General features: G+C 43.0%; 1 protein-coding gene across 8 annotated transcripts; it reads left to right on the top strand.

Moving 5' to 3' along the window:
* Position 1: 1 nt before the first annotated feature.
* On the top strand, positions 2 to 10187 carry Loco (regulator of G protein signaling family member locomotion defects). 8 transcript variants are annotated; one of them, XM_076821312.1, is made up of 15 exons: positions 42 to 872; positions 972 to 1196; positions 1729 to 2340; positions 3293 to 3940; positions 5832 to 5942; positions 6014 to 6238; positions 6342 to 6562; positions 6641 to 6845; positions 7132 to 7341; positions 7825 to 8101; positions 8186 to 8346; positions 8428 to 8511; positions 8632 to 8773; positions 8856 to 8947; positions 9113 to 10187. In XM_076821312.1, the coding sequence occupies exons 1-15, from the start codon at positions 555 to 557 to the stop codon at positions 9605 to 9607; spliced, it is 4026 nt and encodes a 1341-aa protein (XP_076677427.1). In that variant the 5' UTR covers positions 42 to 554; the 3' UTR covers positions 9608 to 10187. The 8 variants fall into 8 exon arrangements, 7 of the variants coding, with proteins under 7 accessions (XP_076677426.1, XP_076677428.1, XP_076677422.1 ...); XR_013086528.1 differs by having other exon boundaries at positions 2 to 1196; positions 8834 to 8947; positions 9113 to 9170; XM_076821311.1 differs by having other exon boundaries at positions 39 to 1196; positions 7156 to 7341.
* The last annotated feature ends 9581 nt before the right edge of the window (positions 10188 to 19768 follow it).

The following is a 19768-nucleotide window of genomic DNA, read 5'->3' on the forward strand; positions in this document are numbered from 1 at the left end:
ATGGATGTAGGTACGAACAATGTTGTAAACGAAAGAAAGGCAGGAGGTGGAGGGAGTGAAAGGATGGAAATAGAAGAAAAGGAGTAAAGCGACTATCAAAACATTTTGCAATTGCATCGAATTCGTGCGATGCACGGGGATCGTCCGCCGCGGTGAATATTCCCGTCGAGGATGTCAGAGAGCATACGGGAGCAGAGATATGTTCGAACGCCTGTTTTTAAAGTTTAGTGACGATAGTGATATCGTAGTGTAGGAGAAAAAGGTGCAGGAGCGGAGAAAGAACGCCGTCCCGATGTTGTGCAGCTTAAACGGTCGATAACGAATTTTATATGGGAATCGATCATCGATGATCAACGTGCTCGATCGCGCTGCGGAAGAGAGTCACTTGGTTTTCGAATACTCGATCGGCCCATCGAGAAAAAGTCGAAGGAATTCGATAATGGGCATAATCTAGGCAGGGATGGTCCGAGAGTACTTCTGGTTTGTGAAAGTGTCCGCTCAATGATAAATCGATCGACAGGTTCGGTGAGAGTTGATGAAAAGACGACGTGAGAATGCACCAAAACAGAAGGAAGAAAAAGCGTGTGAATTACGGCGTAAGGACAGTGGAGGTGTTGCGCGGAACGAAAGGGTTCGGTTTCACGATCTCCGGACAGCAGCCTTGCATCCTTAGTTGCATCGTTCCAGGGAGTCCAGCGGAAAATGCTGGCCTACGGGCTGGCGACTATTTGGTATCTGTCAACGGCCACAATGTCAGCAAGCTGCCGCACGACGACGTCGTGCAACTGATTGGCCGGTCCAAGGGTATTCTCAGACTGCAAATAGCTGAGAATTATTATTCAGACTCATCGGACGAGGAAGGCGTAGCAACGGTACGCTGCAAGCCCAAGTACACTCATAAACCGCGCACCAGTAACATGGGAGCGTTACAGCTGCAATGCAGAGTCGCTAAAGTTGTACGAGACCTACAGAGCGGTGCTATGTTTGACTCGACTGGCAGACTACCGAGCGAATCGCAGGACCAAGGAAGCTATTACGGTTTACATTATCGCTGGGATATGTCCAGCCCTCTTCCGCCGCCGCCGCCGCCGACCTCTCACAAAAGGGACTCGGAGAAAATAGTGCACAGAACTGTGGTTGGTTACCTTGGAACTATCGACATCCCGAATCAATTGCATCCGTCCTCCATGATGCAGGTAACGTATACGGCTAAGGTCATGTTCAGATATAATGGCCGGTGAGTTTGGTTTCGCAGGTAGCGCGCGAGGAGAAATCACCCACTGCTACCTGACAATCGTGGATTGGCAGTTGAAATTGCTGGCCCCCGAAGGGTATGGTGGGGTAACAGGAACGCTGCTCGGCTCCGCCTGAACGAAGCTATCCGTAGACCAATACGAGATAAAGCTATTGAGAAAGAATCAATGTTCTGGCCAATAAAGCTCCTGATTTTTTTCAGAGCTAACGCACACCTATTCTGATGTGCGCACTATCCCCACCACTTCTGGCTCACTCTCGTTCTGCGAAGACGAGAGCGAATCAGAAAATGTTGAGAAAAGGAGCACCGAGGCAGGCAAGCGGTGTGGTGGGAGAATACCCCTGATGAAACTCACCGGCCAATATATCTGAACACGAACTTAGTAGTATCGTCGTTATGGTTGCTCTAGCGATTAAAAGACATTGCGAAAGTGTACAGGCGTTATGCTGTTTCACTCCTGTTTATTCTTTCAGGTGTTGAGGAAATGCATCAAACGATTGAAGGCTGAAAAGAGAAACCCTACCACCGTGCTCTTAACTATACACGTAGCGAACATAAAGCTCACCAATTCGGAGAATCGTGTCATAGCGGAGTACCCGTCTTATAGAATAATATTCTGCAACTCTTTCTCCGAACAAGACAAACAGTATTTCGGCATACTGACTAAATCTGTTAAAGACAAAGAGAATATTGTATCGAACTCCTGTCACGTCTTCACGATCTATTACAAACTGATCGACCACGCTGTACATTCCAGTGCGTGTAATATATTCGGATTCACGTGCACCAAGACTTCTGAACTGAACGTGTGCCAAGAGTTTCCAGACAGTTGCAACGGCTTGATCGGTGCTATACAAACTCTGTACATATCGGATTCTACTAGCACGGATACAAATTCGTATAATGAAATGCGGAGGCATCAAGACGCCGCTTCCCCGCAGCCGAGTAACTTGAGCACGTCGACTGCTCATTCGAGCAACAGTGACTCTGGAATCGGCTTTAAAGATGATTGCGCGAGCCGCTCCGATAAAAACATGGTGCACAATGCCTCCCGAAGAAGATGCTGTGCTGCTTCGGAATACAGGGTATGTTGATTACAGAGATTAGCCAGGGAGATGACTAGTGTCTATACTTATGTTCGTATACCCATAGAAAATTCTTAAGACATGGTAGATATTACTTGGGATATACTTCCGAATGGCCCCAGTGGCCGATCGACACGAAGTTTGAGGGGAGGGGGTGTGGACCCTAAATCTAAAATTGTAGCTTCGGGTATTTATTAGTTTCCGAAATATTAATAAAAAATTATTGTTAATTCTTTTTACAAACTATTTTTTTGAACTGCGTACACATAGCCCTAACAGGGATCCATCCTGCCCCCCCCCCAATTTATTCTACGGACAGTTGGGCGCGTGCCCCTCAGACGCCTAAAAGGCACGAGTATTTAGCTGAAATTCAAAGCCAATTTTCTCGAAAACGAAGCGCGATATTAAAAAATTGTATTCTATATTTGCGTCTTATTTTGGCCCATAGAATCACCCCCGTAGAGTATTGGCTATCAGGTATCCACCCTGTATAATAGGATGGATCGCATCGGCAAGTTTCTGGTTCAAATTTCCAAACTCACATCGATTCGCTACCATGCGTCATACGCCCGCAAGCGGGCGCGCGCTCCCCGCGCTAATCTAGCCCCAACCAATACTAATACCCGGAACAAGTTGAAAAGTGGAATGTGTTATGTCGGAATAAGTTAACAGACATACTAAAACTTGTTTTTATTAATATCTCGGAAACTAATAAATTCCCGAAGCAACAATTTTAGATTTAGGGTCCACACACCCTCCCCACCCTTCCCCTCAAACCTCACGTCGATCGGCCACTGGGGCCATTCGGAAGTACAGCCATTACTTGTACCGGTAGCTTATTCAAATTTGCAGTTTCTTTATCGATGCTTAGAGTTTGATGGTTGGAAAGGGGGAATATTGAGAGATTAGTTTTAAAGCTGTCGCTTCAAATGAACCCGAAATATACTTTCAGGACGCGTGCGAGCATCCGTCGAGAATGTACGGTAACGACGTCGGAAACGTTGATTTGCGATTGACGGTCCGAGCCGTGTCGAACGCGTGCTGGAACGAAACGAACGAGTCCGACGCGTGTAAGAGCAACGCGGAGCTGTCCCGCGAGAGTGTTGTTTTCAACGATTTTTGCAACGGAATGAGTGCGTGTGCGGCGACGATCGAGAATCACGAGATGCATTCCGATGTACAAAAGGTAGCGAAGAGGGGGGACTTGCCCACCTGCCCATTGCCATCTGCCTCTACGGTTAAGCAGGGGTTGGTTAGTACGTCCGTTGGTTCCCTCGCGTCCGTTTGCACCACTGCGATGCTGCACGGTATGGAGGATACCGTCGAGACATCCGACGATCCGATGACCAGACCGAAAGGACTGCTAGGATTCACGGGATTCACGGAATCGACGGAGATCGACACGCGGGATAAATTCAGCCCGAAAGTTTTCTCCGGCATCTCCAAGTCCTTAGTTCACAGCTTCGAGGATCTGAACACCAGCATGGATTACGCTCGACCCCTTTGCCAGACCTATTCGGACAAATCGGATAACTCACGGCCGTGGGGAAGTTTGCAGGAAATCCGAAATATTGGGACCTGTGCGCAGGACACTTGTCTGGTAAGGCTTTACTTCTTTTTTTTAACATACTCCACATAGGTACTGTGATTCTCTGCGGTAAAGCATTTTACAAATAACTTAATGCTCTCGGCGCGAAGGCTTCAATATTCAGCATGCACTGTACAGAGATCGCTCACTATAGATCAGCGCCTACATTTACCGGACACCTATTAACATCCACCGTACGTATCCCTGAAAATCGACTGGCCGCTCCTAAACACTGGCCCATGCCAGAAGGATCCATTATCCAAACTATTCCACGAAAGCTTCCCTAATAAGACGAAGCGAAGTACAGTAAAATGGGAAACGATAGGAAAGAATGCGCTACGTTTAAACGCGCACGCGTTCGTGCGTGCCGATAGGCGGGTAAACGAACGACAGAGCGAAGGAGGGAATGAGAACGGTAGAGAACGCGCAGAGAGGGGCACGGTGTACGTATGAGCGAGAGAACGATCGGGTTTATGGGACGCCGGGAGGGGAGTGCTCGAGAGAGAAAGAGAGAGAGAGAGAGAGGAACGAGCGAGCGGATGAGTGAATGGAAGATTGAGGTTCGCGCGAACGAGCGAGCTGCCGGCCGACCGAATAATTCGAGTACACAGAGGAGAGGGAAAGAGAGAGAGAAGGAAATGAAGTGTACAGGCGGGCACGTACTCGTTAGCAGTGTGCACATGAGAGTGACATGTTGAGACACGAAATGAACGTGACGTTGTTGATCGTAAACGGTTATGACGGTGTCGATTGATGAACAGTGATCGTTGAACCGCGGGCCAGGCCAGGGGAATCCTGCCGATCGAACGTTTCGTGAGAGCTGTCGGCTGGATCGCGGCGGATCGATCAGTCGATCGGGTCGGTTCTGTTCGGTGTGCGCCGTGCTCGGCTGGCCCACCGAGTCGACGGACACCGTGCGCGGAATCGCAATTGTCAACGGTGCATCGTTGCAGCTGGGCGGAGCCCTTATTATTACGTATACGGGTCAACAACGTTCGCTCGTCGGGAGCTGGTTCCGATCGGAACCTTCGCCGTGAAACAATTCTCCTCGCACGCGGATTTTCATATCTCCTTCCGATAAATGGGACCGCGGCGCGGCTGCACGAAGGAATACGATCTTCAGTCACGACATGGACACCGTGGTGAAATCGGTACGTGGGGCGCGCGGCGGGTTGATCATTAGGGACTGCGAAAGCATCGTTTTCATGTATCATAGCTATTTATGTTCGCGGAAGTCAGTTGGTTTCTGGTTTTCAATTAACCAGATAAGGAAATGAACCTGTCACGCCTCATTTTTGGTACGTCATAAAGGAACGAAGAGATCGAGGCACGAATCAATTAATTAACGATCGTCAAGTCGACGCGATACGTCGGTAACGTTCCGAGAATCGACCGCCGCTTCCTCTTTCCGCACTTCTTTTGAATTTTAATAGATTACCTCGGCGTCTATCGGTTACTCATTGCGACAGAATGCGTTAATCGAAGTTTCCGTCGGTGAATTAAGGAAAAATGACGATCGAAAGGCGCTCGGAATTATCGCGGCGTGTGAGAATATCGTTCGTTCCCACGGTGTTTCCGCTTCTTTTATACACCGCGGTAGGTAAATCTGTGTACGTGCAGGTAGGAAACGTCCGGTTGGTTCAATCGGTGAGAATCGTAAAGGGAAACGCGCGCGTTCCGTTCCCTTTTGTTCCCTCTAAATGGAGGCAGTACGTTCAGCTCCCTAAACAGAAATCTCGCCACGTATTTTTCAGTTTTCAGACCCATGTAGCAACAAGTTAAATATAAAATTCGTATCGACGTGATCGCGCACGCGCTAGGTCGCTCCCCCTTATGACTCGTTTAATCTTGATTAACGACGTTTATCAATGAGGTGTAATTTTTTAATGCTTTTCCAACGCAGCACGGTAGTACAGAATTATGCGACAAGAACACGGACTGCAAGAGCATACATGCGTGGGCCAGCGGCTTCGAGAAATTGCTGGAGGATCCGAAGGGATTACAAACATTTGCGGTAAGATTTTAATTTCATTGACTGGACCACTGGCTCGAATGCCTCTTTACGTGTCTACTGTTTTATTAAAGGAATTCTTGAAGAAGGAGTTCAGTCATGAAAACACTTATTTCTGGGCTGCGTGCGAGAGATACAAGGACACTAAAGATGTCGCCACGCGGCGCAAGCTGGCTAATCAAATTTACCAACGCCATTTGTCCAACACAGCGGCTGAACCTGTGAACGTTGACAGTCACGCTGCTGGCCAGATAACTCAGGAGCTTCTTAGCGAAGCACCCGCTGATCTTTTCCTGCAGGTGAAGATGCTTCTCACAGATTTTCTTGCTGTTATTAATTATTACTAGCAACACCTTTGCCACTCGACGGTGCCACGAAAGCAATCTACGTACTTATTTCCAGGCTCAGAAGCAGGTTTTCAATCTAATGAAGTTCGATAGTTATCCGAGGTTTCTAAGATCCGATCTGTACCGTCGTTGTATAGAAACAGGAAGTTCTGTAATTGGCGCGGAAGATTGCGATTTAAATCTTACCAGTTCGCCGAGTGTAAAATTGAAGAAGAGCCACTCGGATGCTGAGGATCGATGTAGGAAGTCTATTCTCCCTTGGAATAGAAAGAACAGGTAACGAGCAACCATTGATGCGCGACAGAAATCAGTTGGGAGAAGCTTAAACACGATAGATCGTGTTTAAATGTGAAGACGTGTTTGTAGGTCCAAATCGAAAGACCGTGGCGAGTCTGAATACAGTAAAGTGCCCAGCAGAAGCGAAACGATATACAAGAGTTTCACTACGATGAAAAGAGAAGCAGAAGGTAATAACAATGACGACAGTATTTCTATATCTAGTAGCAGATCTTCATTAGCGTCATGGGATTTGGCGTTGAGGCAATCGTTTCACAAACACGTGAGTATTCTCTCGCTAAATGGCTCCACGTAGCAATTAAGCAGAGGTAGAGAAAAGTATCGTTCTCTATTAATTCTGGTAGAAGTTTCTATATCAGTTTGTACCGCGATACACGTTACTTTGGTATGCGTTGTAAACGTAGCTTGTATTTTGGCATTGTCTACGGGGTCTACGCGTGGATCGTTAAATCGCGGTCGATAAAGAGAAACGTAGCAAGGCGATACATAATTATTAAATGCACAATTTTACTTCGAATCTACAAAGCTGCTGTATGTGTAACTTGTAGTCTTTATCGTCCTACGAAGGACAGTCGAATGAAACGAAAGAAGTTCGCGCCAAATGTACCGGGTTGTGTCGGGTAATATTACCCGATGGATCTACTACGGTTGTGCCAACTAGCCAAACGGAGAGCATTAAAGATGTGGTTACACGCCTCCTTGATAAACGAGCTCTCCGATACTCTAACTATGACGTTCTAATACTAGCCACAGACGAGGTTTGTGTTCTCTCGTACTTATTTTAACGCATCCTTCGAAATTAATGCTCGATACTAACAAGATTAACTGTTTCATTACATGGGGCACGCGTTATTCTTGGAACGTGCTTGTTTCCTGCGCTCTACGCATCACGACTTTCCTTCTTCCAGATACGCTTCTGCTATCTAATCAAATTGCTCGCTAAATTCGTACTTTACTCATGCCTAACTGTAATTACTTTACGATAAGAACAGAAAAAGGAGCGGTGAAATGGTAGAACATTTACGTGGAGGTTACATTCTAAGGCACTCGTGCATGCATTCTCGGCACAGCTTCCGTGGTCACACGCATACACACGAACATTAAGCACACGCGTATATCGTAAACTCAGTGGAGCTTACAATTCCGTAACCAACGATTGTAAACTTCAATACCTGTTCGTGACGATTTTATTACAAGCATGGTTCAAGGTATAGCCAACGGTCAATCTTTCGTATTTTTAGACGATAGAGACGAAATATCCATCATCGGTGTTGGCTGGACAAGAAGTGGAAGTGGTTCCAACAAAGATACTGAAAGTCGATTTACCTTCGCGGCGCGTGATAACCGTGGTCGCGCATAAAGGCAGAACCCTGAAAGAAGTCCTCAAGCCGCTTCTAAATAAATATGGTTTTAGTTTGGACACGATTGTTGTGTGGGGCGAGAATCATTGTATTTGCATGGATATGCCAGCTATCGATGCTCCTGCCAGATTGACTCTGACGAACGTAAAAGACGAAGGTAAAATATGTAGAAAGGGTTGAGCTCTCGAGGAACTCGGGATACTGTGATAGATGCTATAAAAATAATTCTCACATGTTACAGATCCACAAAAAGAGTTGCACATGATTAAGTATCCGCACGACGTACTGCACAGTCAACCTACTCTAGACGAGATCACCAACAGGGTATTCGAAGAGCTCTTAGTGGGCAAAGGTACAAGTAAATATCAGTACAACGAAGGCTCGTGTAAGGTAATGGAAAGTGTATGTTTAAGCAGTTAGCGAAAAGAATACGTTCAAGCCTAGATCTTCCCCATTTCTTAAGTCCTTCTTGCTTTTGTCTAGTCTGACGATCAACGTTCCGAAGGCTCCTCCATTCTACCAAGCAAATTCTTCCTTCGAGACTCAACGATGCATGGTAAAAAGAAGGTACGTATAGAAATCCTTTCGAAACGATCGATCGAAATGTGGGAATGAGTTCTGCGCATCAGAGCGAGAAGAAAAACGAGCTAATGCTAATTTTCCTTATGTGTAATGTTCTTATCAAAGGGAAAGTCCAAGTGTAATTTAACCGAAAAAGGTAACCCGACCGATTTTGCACCCGAAGAAACTGCCAAGTCTCACCCTCCTCTGATAGCGAAATGGCGGAACGGCGTGAAGCTGCAATTGCCAGGGAAATTCGACGGCGAAGGTAAGAGAATTTCGTTTCCTCGTTACTAGCGGTAGCTACAGTGGCAATAAAAATCACCAGCTCGACGTTATTCCGTTCGTAGATCTGTATGAAGGTTTGAAACGAGCTCAGAGATCCAGACTGGAAGACCAGAGGGGAACGGAGATAAATTTCGAGCTGCCAGATTTCTTGAAGGTAAACTGAGAATCACGTTCTCCGAGGCTCATCGGCACGTATCTTTCTGACGACACGATATTCCATCGGTGCACAATAATTTCGTGTCCTTTTTAAATATATGTTATTCTTGAAAGTTTCGTTATGTCGCGCTTCGACCCTTAAAGCTATGAAATTACTGAGCAGAACAAGGAGAATGGGAAGCCGACGGATCGCAACAAGGTTCGGAGACCTAGGATAATGCCGGTCAATTCCGAGGCGAACTCAAAGTTCTACGGCTCGATAAACGAGCGGCAGAACTGCGGGCACGATCAGGACGCGACGGGTCCATCGCAGAACGGGATTGCGAACGACCGTTTCGCCGGCTCCGCTACTGGGAAGGACTCTCAGAGCACGTCTCCGGACGGCTCGTACATATTGGACACGACTTTGATAGACGGGGATCGGACGATCGTTCTGGAAAACGGCTCTCGTCCTCGAGCAAACGCTTTAGACAGTTTCGACGCACAGGCATCGCCAGCCGCGAAATCACCGAAGCCTCCTCCCCTGCCGCCGAAACCGAAGAATCTTATTGCGAACGCAACGAAAACTGGGTATTTCGTGTCCTCGAAATCATTACCAAAGTCTTCCCGCGCCGTTCCCCTTAGCCCGACCGAGTCCAGTAGGAAGAATATTTTTTAACACGCCTGAGGATTAATTCGACTTGTCGCAATAGTTGGTACAATTTCTACAAACTGTATTTATGTACGCGTGTTTCTGGTATTTGAGATACGAAGCGCGTTACAAGAAGAGAGGAATATTTTTATACTTAGCTGCGCATGTTTTTACGGCGAAACTGTGAATCGTGGTAAATGTAGACTGTTTAGTAGCACGTGTGTGTATTTACTGCAGTTCGCAGTTCTAGTATAGTATGCAATTCGTATGCTCGGTCTGCAGCGGCGCGAGACGAGTTTCTAATGAATAATATCCGACGCATGCTAAGACCACAGTTCCGCGTTATCGTGCGTTCTCTGATAATGACGTAGAAACTGAGATTTCGTAGATGCCTTCGATTCAACTACATTCAACGTACTGCGTATTTAAATTTATACGGCAATCGTTGTAGTCAATAAATATTTATGATCTTTTTACAGTACAGCTGTTACTCTCCTGGTTATACAGGACATATATTTTATTGTAATTTATAGTCGATGAATGTTGTTACACGCGAACGATGAGAAGAATATTTGAGATTTTATGCGAAATAAATAAATTATATAAACTTTGTTTTACAACTAAGTTCTTTTACATTTATCCTTGGTCTTTTATTATTGCCCTTATCCCGAATTTCATTCTCCTGGGCGTTTAAGAATATTAAAGATGACACTGGGGATTATTTATTTATCTGGGTACAGTGTGGATTATTGTGTATGCTTTTACGCGATAAGGTTGTTAATTTATTGCTTTTTAACATAAATTAAAACTCCATTTTACGAACACGAAATGTCGGAGCCATCTATCGGTGGTGTCTAGGAACTAATGTTTTCGTTCGAAATGTGGAACCTTGTTAAAACTTGTTTATTTTTTGGTTTTCACGAATTCTGAATATGCACACGTATTACAGAGCCACTAAAAGTAATTATGCAATAAGTTTTGGCAGCATTATTCTTCATTAACTACGTTTAAAAGTGTTTTAAAAATTTGCTCAGGTTATGGACACACAAATGCTAGCGACACGTAGCGGTGAAAGGTGCGAACTAAAATGGGTGTTAAAACCTGGCACTGGCGTGTTTAAACGCCCGTTTTGACAAGTCATTGAATTGCATTTTTAGCAATAAATAAACGGTTTCCTTAATAAATATTATTTACACACTGATCGGTAGGGACTCTACGAAGAGTCTAGGACTCCAGATAATAAATAAAGGAATAAATAATTGAGGTATTTCTATTCTGGCACAACAACTTTGGGAATGAGTTGAACTCTACCTGCCAAATCCAAAATTAAATGTTTTCTAAATTGGTGTTTGTACTTTAAGTAAAGAATCTCAGAGTATAGACACTTGTAACTTTCCCAGACGAATTTTGTTACAATTGCATCTCTAATTAATTAGTTATAAGCAATTATTGAACACCGTGCAAAGTGAAAGAATCGACGTTAAAACACGCCAACGCCCGGTTTCTATGTTGATTCGTTTGCTCCTCAAGCCTGGCAATTGGGCGACTTTTAACGCTCAGTTTAGTTCATACGTTTCACCGCTACGCGCCGCTAGCATTTGCGTGCCCATGATTTGAATACATTTTCGGAAGGCTTTTTAAAACAATAAATAAACAATTTTGATGATGCAAATAGTTACATAATATTCCAGCAGAGCCTGTAGAAGACTCATAGGACCTTAAATTATAAATAAACAAATAGATAAACAAATTTATATATTCTTGCTTACTACACGATCACGGAAGATTAATAGATTATCAATTTTCCAAGAATAATTTATACACTTGCACAATTGGCTTTCAAAATACAAACCCGTCTACTTCCCAACATAACACTCGTAATAATTTCCATCGAATTAATTAATTTCTCGACACTTTTCAAACCGCAATTCTAAAACCCCTTTAAAAGTAATAAATTCTTCATCCTATCCTCACCAATTGTTGCATAACTAATATCAGTGCTTCTATAAAAGCTCCAGGCCCTCAAAATACAAATAAAAAAATCGTCAAAACAATCAAATAAAACGTCCACCAGTTTCCTCACCCTAAATAGCAACACAAATCCTAAGCTCACGCCAAACGCATTATAAAAATATAAATATTAAGTAATACCTATAAAAATAACTATAAAAAATATAAAAATAAAATTTCACATAATATTAAAGTAATAATTAATGCATACTCTCGCTGCAAAGAATAATCACAACACACCCCCAAAATAAAAAAAGCAATCCTACCCTCTTTTAAATAAACAAAAAAACAAAAAGAATCTTACAGTACCCAGAAAGAATCAAAGCTACCTCCACGTGTCTCTTTAAAAGAACCAGAATTACCAGGAATGAAAAAATATTTTTCACATCAATTCACAAGCCGGCTATCGGCGTTCTCCTCCACCAACGTCCTCCAACTGGCGGTCGTAAAGTACAGTTCGTTCCGTGCCGCGTTAAAATAATATTCGCGTTTAAAGCGGCATAACTAACGGCGCTCTGTCACGAGATCAAAACTCGGCTGGGAGACGCGGACGCGACGGAGATGCAGCGCGCAGACCCGGGGCGAGCTGCACAAGGGAGGAGCGCGAGCCGCGCGCGGGCCTTACTATTTCAAGCGAGATCAAACGAGCCAGATTCACGTGGCCATCGGCATTTCGGCCGCGTCAAGAGTCGAAAAAGAACGGCTTATTATTCACGAGATGATGGACCGTCGCCTGATCTCCATTTGCCGGGCCTTCTCTCTTTGAGAAGCCACGGTGCAACCAATCTTATTTTACTTCCTACTGTACATTTTTCATTAAACCTTCTTTAATTCGTCCCAAGAGGCACGACGCGTGGTGTGAAAATACCCACTCGAATATTTTACAAAATATCAAACGAAAGGGGGAAATAAACAGAATAAATATTAGCCTAGGCATCGTTTGAAAATATATTATTGCAGTACTGAAGAGTGTAAGAATTCTTTAACTGCTTCTGATTGCTATAAGGCAAGGGGGTAGTTTCAATTTCCACGTTCCATAGTTTTTTTATTATACCAGATTTCTGTGACGTATAGAGTCATTCGAATTGAGAATTGGATCGGGAGAAAGAATTGGTGAAACTGTAAATGAGTGAACTAATATCGAAGACAACATGGGCGTCCGGAGGGGGGTGCAAAAGGGTAGATGCCCCCTGGCTTTAAAAGATCGCTTATTTTAAAAAACTAATCTTTATTAAGTTTATACTAAAAAAATGTACGGATCTAAATTTCTAAATTTAGGATTTAAAAATTTAATTAAATTGACACTATAAAACGAGTTAAAAAAGCAAGCGGGCTACTCGTTTTTTCTTTACAACTATTTTTTTCAGAGTCACCTTAAATTTGCCCCCTCCTGGAAAAAAGTCTACGGACGCCTTTTGAAGACAGTAAGAAGTATGTTTTATTTTTTTTAAAAAAGATGGAGGAAGAAGCTTACCTGTATTTCAGTATGAAAATTTCCCTGCATCTAGCAGCAAGAAATAGGATTCATAACGAAACGACGATGAGCTGCCTGGCAACAAGTGGATTTGAACCGATGCACTTGGCTGCGCATTGCGATGCACTATTGCGGAAGAACAATTAACGAGTTCATTTAACCTGGATGCGGTGTTCTGCGGCTCTATTAGCTGACTTAGCTTCCTCAGGGACTCGAGGAATCCCCGTTGCCCGAGTTATACGAACGGAAAGCCGCACGTGTTTCGCTTGCTTTTTTTAACCCCGGCGCATTCCTCCGTTTCTTCTAGAGTAATCTAGAGAATCGTGAGCGCGACGAAACGATTTTGCGCTGCTCACCACTCTAGCCCTCGCGGCTCTGAAGTAATTGGGGACCTCGCAGCCAGAGGGGTGCAGCTCCATTTTTTTTTTTACAGTTTTTGAGTTATTTACGTAAAAAGAATTCTGCATCGTTTGGTGCACGGTTTGATGCAAATCCGATAGCAAATGAGCGACTTATTGCAAATAAATAAAAACAGAAATATTAATATTAATAATATTTAATAGTAATATAATAATATAATTTAATAATATTAATATTTTTATTATAGAATATTTTTCGCCAAAAATTTGCTGCAAGGTGCACAATAAAATTATGGGTCTCTCAGTGATACTTGAACCAAAAGTTCAAGATTATTTACGTAAAAAGAATTCTGCATCGTTTGGTGCACGTTTGATGCAAATTCGATAGCAAATGAGCGACTTATTGCAAATAAATAAAAACAGAAATATTAATATTAATAATATTTAATAGTAATATAATAATATAATTTAATAATATTAATATTTTTATTATAGAATATTTTTCGCCAAAAATTTGCTGCAAGGTACACAATAAAATTATGGGTCTCTCAGTGATACTTGAACCAAAAGCTCAAGATTATTTATGAGAGCGTAATTTTTATGAAAATTCTAGCAAAAGCTCCTACGAAGCTACCACAATTTTGAAATAATATTAAGTTTAGGAGTGCGCCTGAATTAGCATTGAAAATAATTTCAAGATTACAAATGCGAAGTCACAGTGGTTTCTTTAACCCTTCGTAGTCACACTTCTGTAAAGTTCCGCGGTGGTCACACTGGGTCCAACGGGCCCAGCCGATTTTTAAACAGTCACCTTACGAACTGTACCAGTCCAATCGATTCCCCAAAATTATAATACACACTTTGAACATTGTAGAATATGGAATAGTCGCGTTTTAGTAAGAAATTAAATGACAACAGGTACCAAAAAAATCGGAAACGAAAGCCAGGAACTTCCCGGAATCAAGCTCCAAAGTTAAAAAGCGGGTCCATTGGACCCAGTGTGACCCTGAAGGGTTAAACAAAAATAGAGACACCTAAATTGCGTTCCCAACTGCAGATAGAATTCGAAAACTATGAACGAAGAAACTCGCAAAGAATTGAAAGGGTCAAGCATAAACTACGTCCGCAATTTCTTTAGATCCTTGTCCATGAAAGAAAATCGATAAAATCTTTGCCTCGCTAGTGCAACTTTGTTAGCAATTAAGGTGAGAAATTCTCCAGCGTTAAGAAGACCAGCAATTATAAGCGGAGTTCGAAAATTCTGCTACAAAAGCGGCTCGCGTTTCATCTTTCCACCCTTTCCCCGGCATTCCTCCGGTTCTTCTCGGACGGTTTTGCCGGCATCGACGACCGATCCTTAATTTTAGCGCAATCGTGGATGTACGAGCGGCGCCGTATAAGCGAGAAGCGATCATCACCCGAGCTAGAGGGGGAGAGAAAAAAAGAAGTTCCAAGGGAGTCGCGCGGCGCAACACTGCTCGTCGCGATTCGAGAGATACCTAGTTCTTGGGTTCTTGCGTTTGAAATGCTGCGAATGCTCGGGACGCTCGCAGAGGAATTGAGTAAATGTTATTTACTCGGAACCGCGATATTTTGCTACGCCCAGCTGGCCAAAGAAAACACCAAGGCAGAACGGGGAATCGCCGAGAAGAAACTTGGACACATTTTTGCTGCTGTCAGAATTTCAGTACCCGTAACGAAGTTGGCATGTTTTTCCCTTTCTTTTTTTTTTTAAATTGAAACAATCTTTCGTTCCTCGTTTTGAGATGGTAAAGGTGGAAGCAGAAGTGAAGTACTTTGAAGTGACTGTAGGTGTGGCAAAAAATAGTGAGATTTCTAAGAAATATTTTTGCAGAGGGGTTTTTAAAGTTTTTAATGGATGTACTTTCTATTACAATAGGTATGAATCTATGGTTTGAGCCGCAGATTTTTGAATATTGTCCATGGAATAATCCTGCTCGATTTGAGTATAAAGTTATTTGATTAATTCGTTCAGGAGTGGCATCTATTTTTATGCCTAGTTTGGTAGCTTAAGGGGGTATACCCGTTTGAACCCTCGGAAAATGTATACATTTTGTGGATTTTTTTACAAGTCAACGGTTTGATGCAGATTTCCCGTTTTTTAACTATGTTTACATAGTATTATGAACTACTTATAAAAAAAGTTTCAGTTAAAAAACTATTGTTTTTCGGAAGTTACGGATACATGTCCGAAAGTCTCTCGATTTTAGACGGCTAAACGGTGGCCCTAAAAACTCGCGCTACGTTCAACCAATTTACTTCAAATTTTGCATGCAGAATCATAATAAGATTCCACATCGTCCAACGAAGGCGATTTTGAAAATTTTGAAAAATAAAGAAATGGTGAGAGATCAAAGGTAAAGTTAAATTTTTCTAAGAGAAAAATCCACCTTTTTCCTTTATAAATAATAAACGGGGAATCGAAATAAAAAAAGCCTTCGTTGGACGATGTGGAATCTTATTATGATTCTGCATGCAAAATTTGAAGTAAATTGGTTGAACGTAGCGCGAGTTTTTGGGGCCACCGTTTAGCCGTCTAAAATCGAGAGACTTTCGGACATGTATCCGTAACTTCCGAAAAACAATAGTTTTTTAACTGAAACTTTTTTTATAAGTAGTTCATAATACTATGTAAACATAGTTAAAAAACGGGAAATCTGCATCAAACCGTTGACTTGTAAAAAAATCCACAAAATGTATACATTTTCCGAGGGTTCAAACGGGTATACCCCCTTAAGCATGATACAGCTTTCTGTTAAATGACGTCCACACTGTCTAAAGACTTCATTATTCTTAGGGCCGGCCTTCTCTACAAAGGGGACCGGGTGTAAGACATATTTCAGGCCCCAAAACAATTTCTCAGCGGTCAAAAAGCATAACATCTTTTCACAGAACGAAATCAAGAAAAATAACTTTTTTTTATTGTCATATCATTAATAATATTAGATTATTATATTAGAAATTATGTTCTAATTTCTTTTCACCTTAATTTTAATAAGATAAAAAAATTTCGTTCCCTTTTTTTTTATTTTCTCTTTTCTCCCTCTTTTTCTGAACCCTCCCCCTCTGTGGCCGGCCCTGATTATTGTTCGCTGCAGATGAAGCTCTAAAATGTCTGGAGTATGAATGAGGGAATTTTCGGAAAGTAAGTATTTGATTGCCTGTTTTGAATAAATTTTGAATTACTCAAGTAGGGGCACAGAGGTGTTTCAGGAGATTTAGACTTTCCGTTGCACCTGTACGCGGGGAGTCGTGGGAAATCCTCGGGAATAATCGAGAACAGTTGTGAAACGAACGGGGTCGACTTTCGAAAGCGATCGATGCAGCGACCCTGCCGATCGCCACCCGTTATCCTAGATAAAGTTTCCAGGAATCTGGTGAAACCAGCAGCAGGAAGTAAGGAGGCTGGGAGAAACCCGCGAATCAAAATGCATGAGTTTCCTACTCGAATGGATTCCGAGCGGTACTAGGACCGTGTTGAAAGAAGAAAACGTGTTAGTCGAGGCGCAAGAACGAAAGCAGCCTTGCGAATCGCAACGGCGGGGCACAGTGAGCGGATAAAAATTAGGGAAGTAAAATATTAACGAAGTCGAGCTGTACGCAGAAGAAAGCACGAAGAAAACTGCACCGTAGGTATCTATCAGAATAATGCTTTATCAAAACAAGAATTTCGAAGCTAACAAAAACAATCTGGCATCCCCCAAGGAAAAAGGAAAAAGGAGATTAATGCAACCACGACTCAAGTAATTCAAAAGCTTAGTAAAAATAAAAGAAAACTCGATTCTCATTCTTTAAATAAATTCTTATAATCACCTAACGACTTTTATTGAAGTTGTATTAAAAATATTTTTATTCGTTTAACTCGACTCCCCAAAATTAAATCTTGAATGCGCCACTGTCCCTAATAAACCTCACCAGACGTAGGGACAGCTTTTAAAAACGAGAGCCTCTATATCAATTCAGTCACGAACTTCGAAACAAGTTCGTTCTCTCAGCGAAGGTATCCAAGCTCGCACAGAGCTGCAGGAAGATCGCGCCAACGCAGAGGAACTGGAACCGCCGCGGAGGCATCGAGGTCTTGGTGCACTTCATTGTCGAACGAAGGCACGTCGAGGGAACCTGGTCTTACACGCGTTGCACGCGTCAAGAGGCACGTCCTTAGGCGTTTCTACTCGAAGAAAAAAGAAAGAGAAGGAAGAGGAACTCGGAGCGCTGCATAAGAAGGCACGAGCGAAGACGACAGACGCGACAACACGCGTGTGGCGCCGCTACCCTCTCGCGCTCCTCCCAAAAGAGGATGAAAGTCTACGCTCGACGAGTTTGGAATAATGCCCACTTATCCAGATATCGAGTAGACCCTCTTTCGATCTGGAAGTAGTATCGCTCCACAGTGGATGAACCGTCTTCGAGTTCCGCCTCGGTGAAGTGGCTCTTACCGAGCAGCTTCCTTGAGCGCCGAAGCGCATTCCTCAGGGTGCCGACACTGCCGACAGCCGCGCGAAGTTTCCTCTTCGGGGGAAATAAACGAGCTGAGTTCAGCGCGCTAGAGATTCCTCTTTTTTTGTTGCTCTTTTCGAATTCATTCGGTCGTTTAGAGTTTTAGAGAGGCTCACTTTCGAGGTTTCCCGTGGAAGCAGCTTTTGGAGAGGGCAGTGGCGGGTTTAAGAAAAAAGGCCCAGGTGGCAAACGTTCTGAGGGGCCCATTTTTGGGGGAAAATGAAGAGGTAGTTTACTAAAAACGAGCCAAGTGTAGTAGTGCGTAAAAATATAGTGTTTGGATAAAATATTTTATTCACATATTAAGGGGAGGTTCTGGTCTAGAGCCCCAAAAAATAGGTGATATTTAGGAATTAATTAAAGGAAAACTACTATATATAATTTAATGGGACTTGTTGCATTGTATTAAGGATGTCTTATGTTATAGAAATATATTTTTTGTTTTATAATTAATCAGTGCAAACAGCCCTGGGGAGTCGTTAAAGTTAAGGCGTCAAAAAATTGATCCAAATCGGTGGGACCTGTATCTCTAAAAGTTATTATCCGATTCGACTGAAACCTTTTTTATTTTGAAGATTATTCTATTTTCTAGGGGGGGGGGGACTAAAAAAATTACAAAAATTACATTTTTTTTAGAAAATAACGACACTTCACGTTTGAAATCACTTTTCCCTGTATTTTTCGTCCTTTCAACGCCTTTAAAAATTATAAATTTTCAACTTTTTGTAATTTTTTTTAGCCCCCCCCCCCTAGCCAGAAGTATATTCTTCAAAATAAAAAAAGTTTCAGTCGTATCGGATAATAACTTTTGAAGATACAGGTCCCACCGTTTTGAGAACACTGTTTCGAGAAAAACGCATTTGAAGTTTTACGTGAGCGCCGGAGTGGACAGTTGTTGCCCATGCGTTTGCCGCTACTCAAATGCCTATAACTTGGGGAATTTTACGAATTTCAACCAATCCTTTTAAACACGTTTTCCTAAAAGGTTGAACATTCGAAAAATGAAATAAAAAAAAATCGACATTTAGACCAGAACCTCCCCTTAAGCGAAAAGGTATTTGTATAGGGTATTATCGCCCCACAAAATTTGCCACCCTAGGCTGCACAGTATACTTACCCTATTGTATAAAAGCAAATATTTACTCCAAGGTACTTCGTACTACCACTCAATCACTTTTCAACCCTTTCAAAGTTCAATCACTCTAGAAGTGACTCAACGCAATACAAACCTACCCTCTAAAAGGAAATCCATCTAACACACACTATAAACAATTCCATACAACTATTTCCACCAATTTCGAGCACAGAACAAACTATAAATATACATACACGTTGAAGAGTGAAATCCTAAAACAATGCTTCCACTGTGCAAGTCCCAAGTTATCCCTCTATCAGAGATCTCCAAGCTCACTCTGCGCTTCTCGCCAATTAAACTCCCGAAATTCTCCACGGGGGACAGCTCGTGTTCCGCGTTCCCGCTCGTTATAGCAGCGTCACTGGTGAAATCGCGGGGATCGTTAGTCGAATTTTCATCGGTCGTTCACCGGCGCCGATGCAGCTTCTCATTAGGGACGTTTGTCAGTCACCTCCCGAGGCCCCCGTCCCCCCCCCCCTTTCTCCGTCTCATTTTCCAGAGACTATTCCTGCATGCTCATTACGTTTCCGTCGCGGTCGCCGAGCTAAAAGGGGCAGAACGCTCGGACAAGAACGGCGACTCGCGGTGCACGACGACCCTGGGAACCGTGTTTGTTTGCCCTCGAGGGAAACGGCCACCGGTGTCGGGTGGGTAACGAGGACAAAGGAGATTAAGGGGTAAAAGAAGAAGCT

This window comes from Andrena cerasifolii, chromosome 10 (genome assembly GCF_050908995.1).
Source record: "Andrena cerasifolii isolate SP2316 chromosome 10, iyAndCera1_principal, whole genome shotgun sequence".
NCBI classification, from domain to species: Eukaryota; Metazoa; Arthropoda; class Insecta; order Hymenoptera; family Andrenidae; genus Andrena; species Andrena cerasifolii.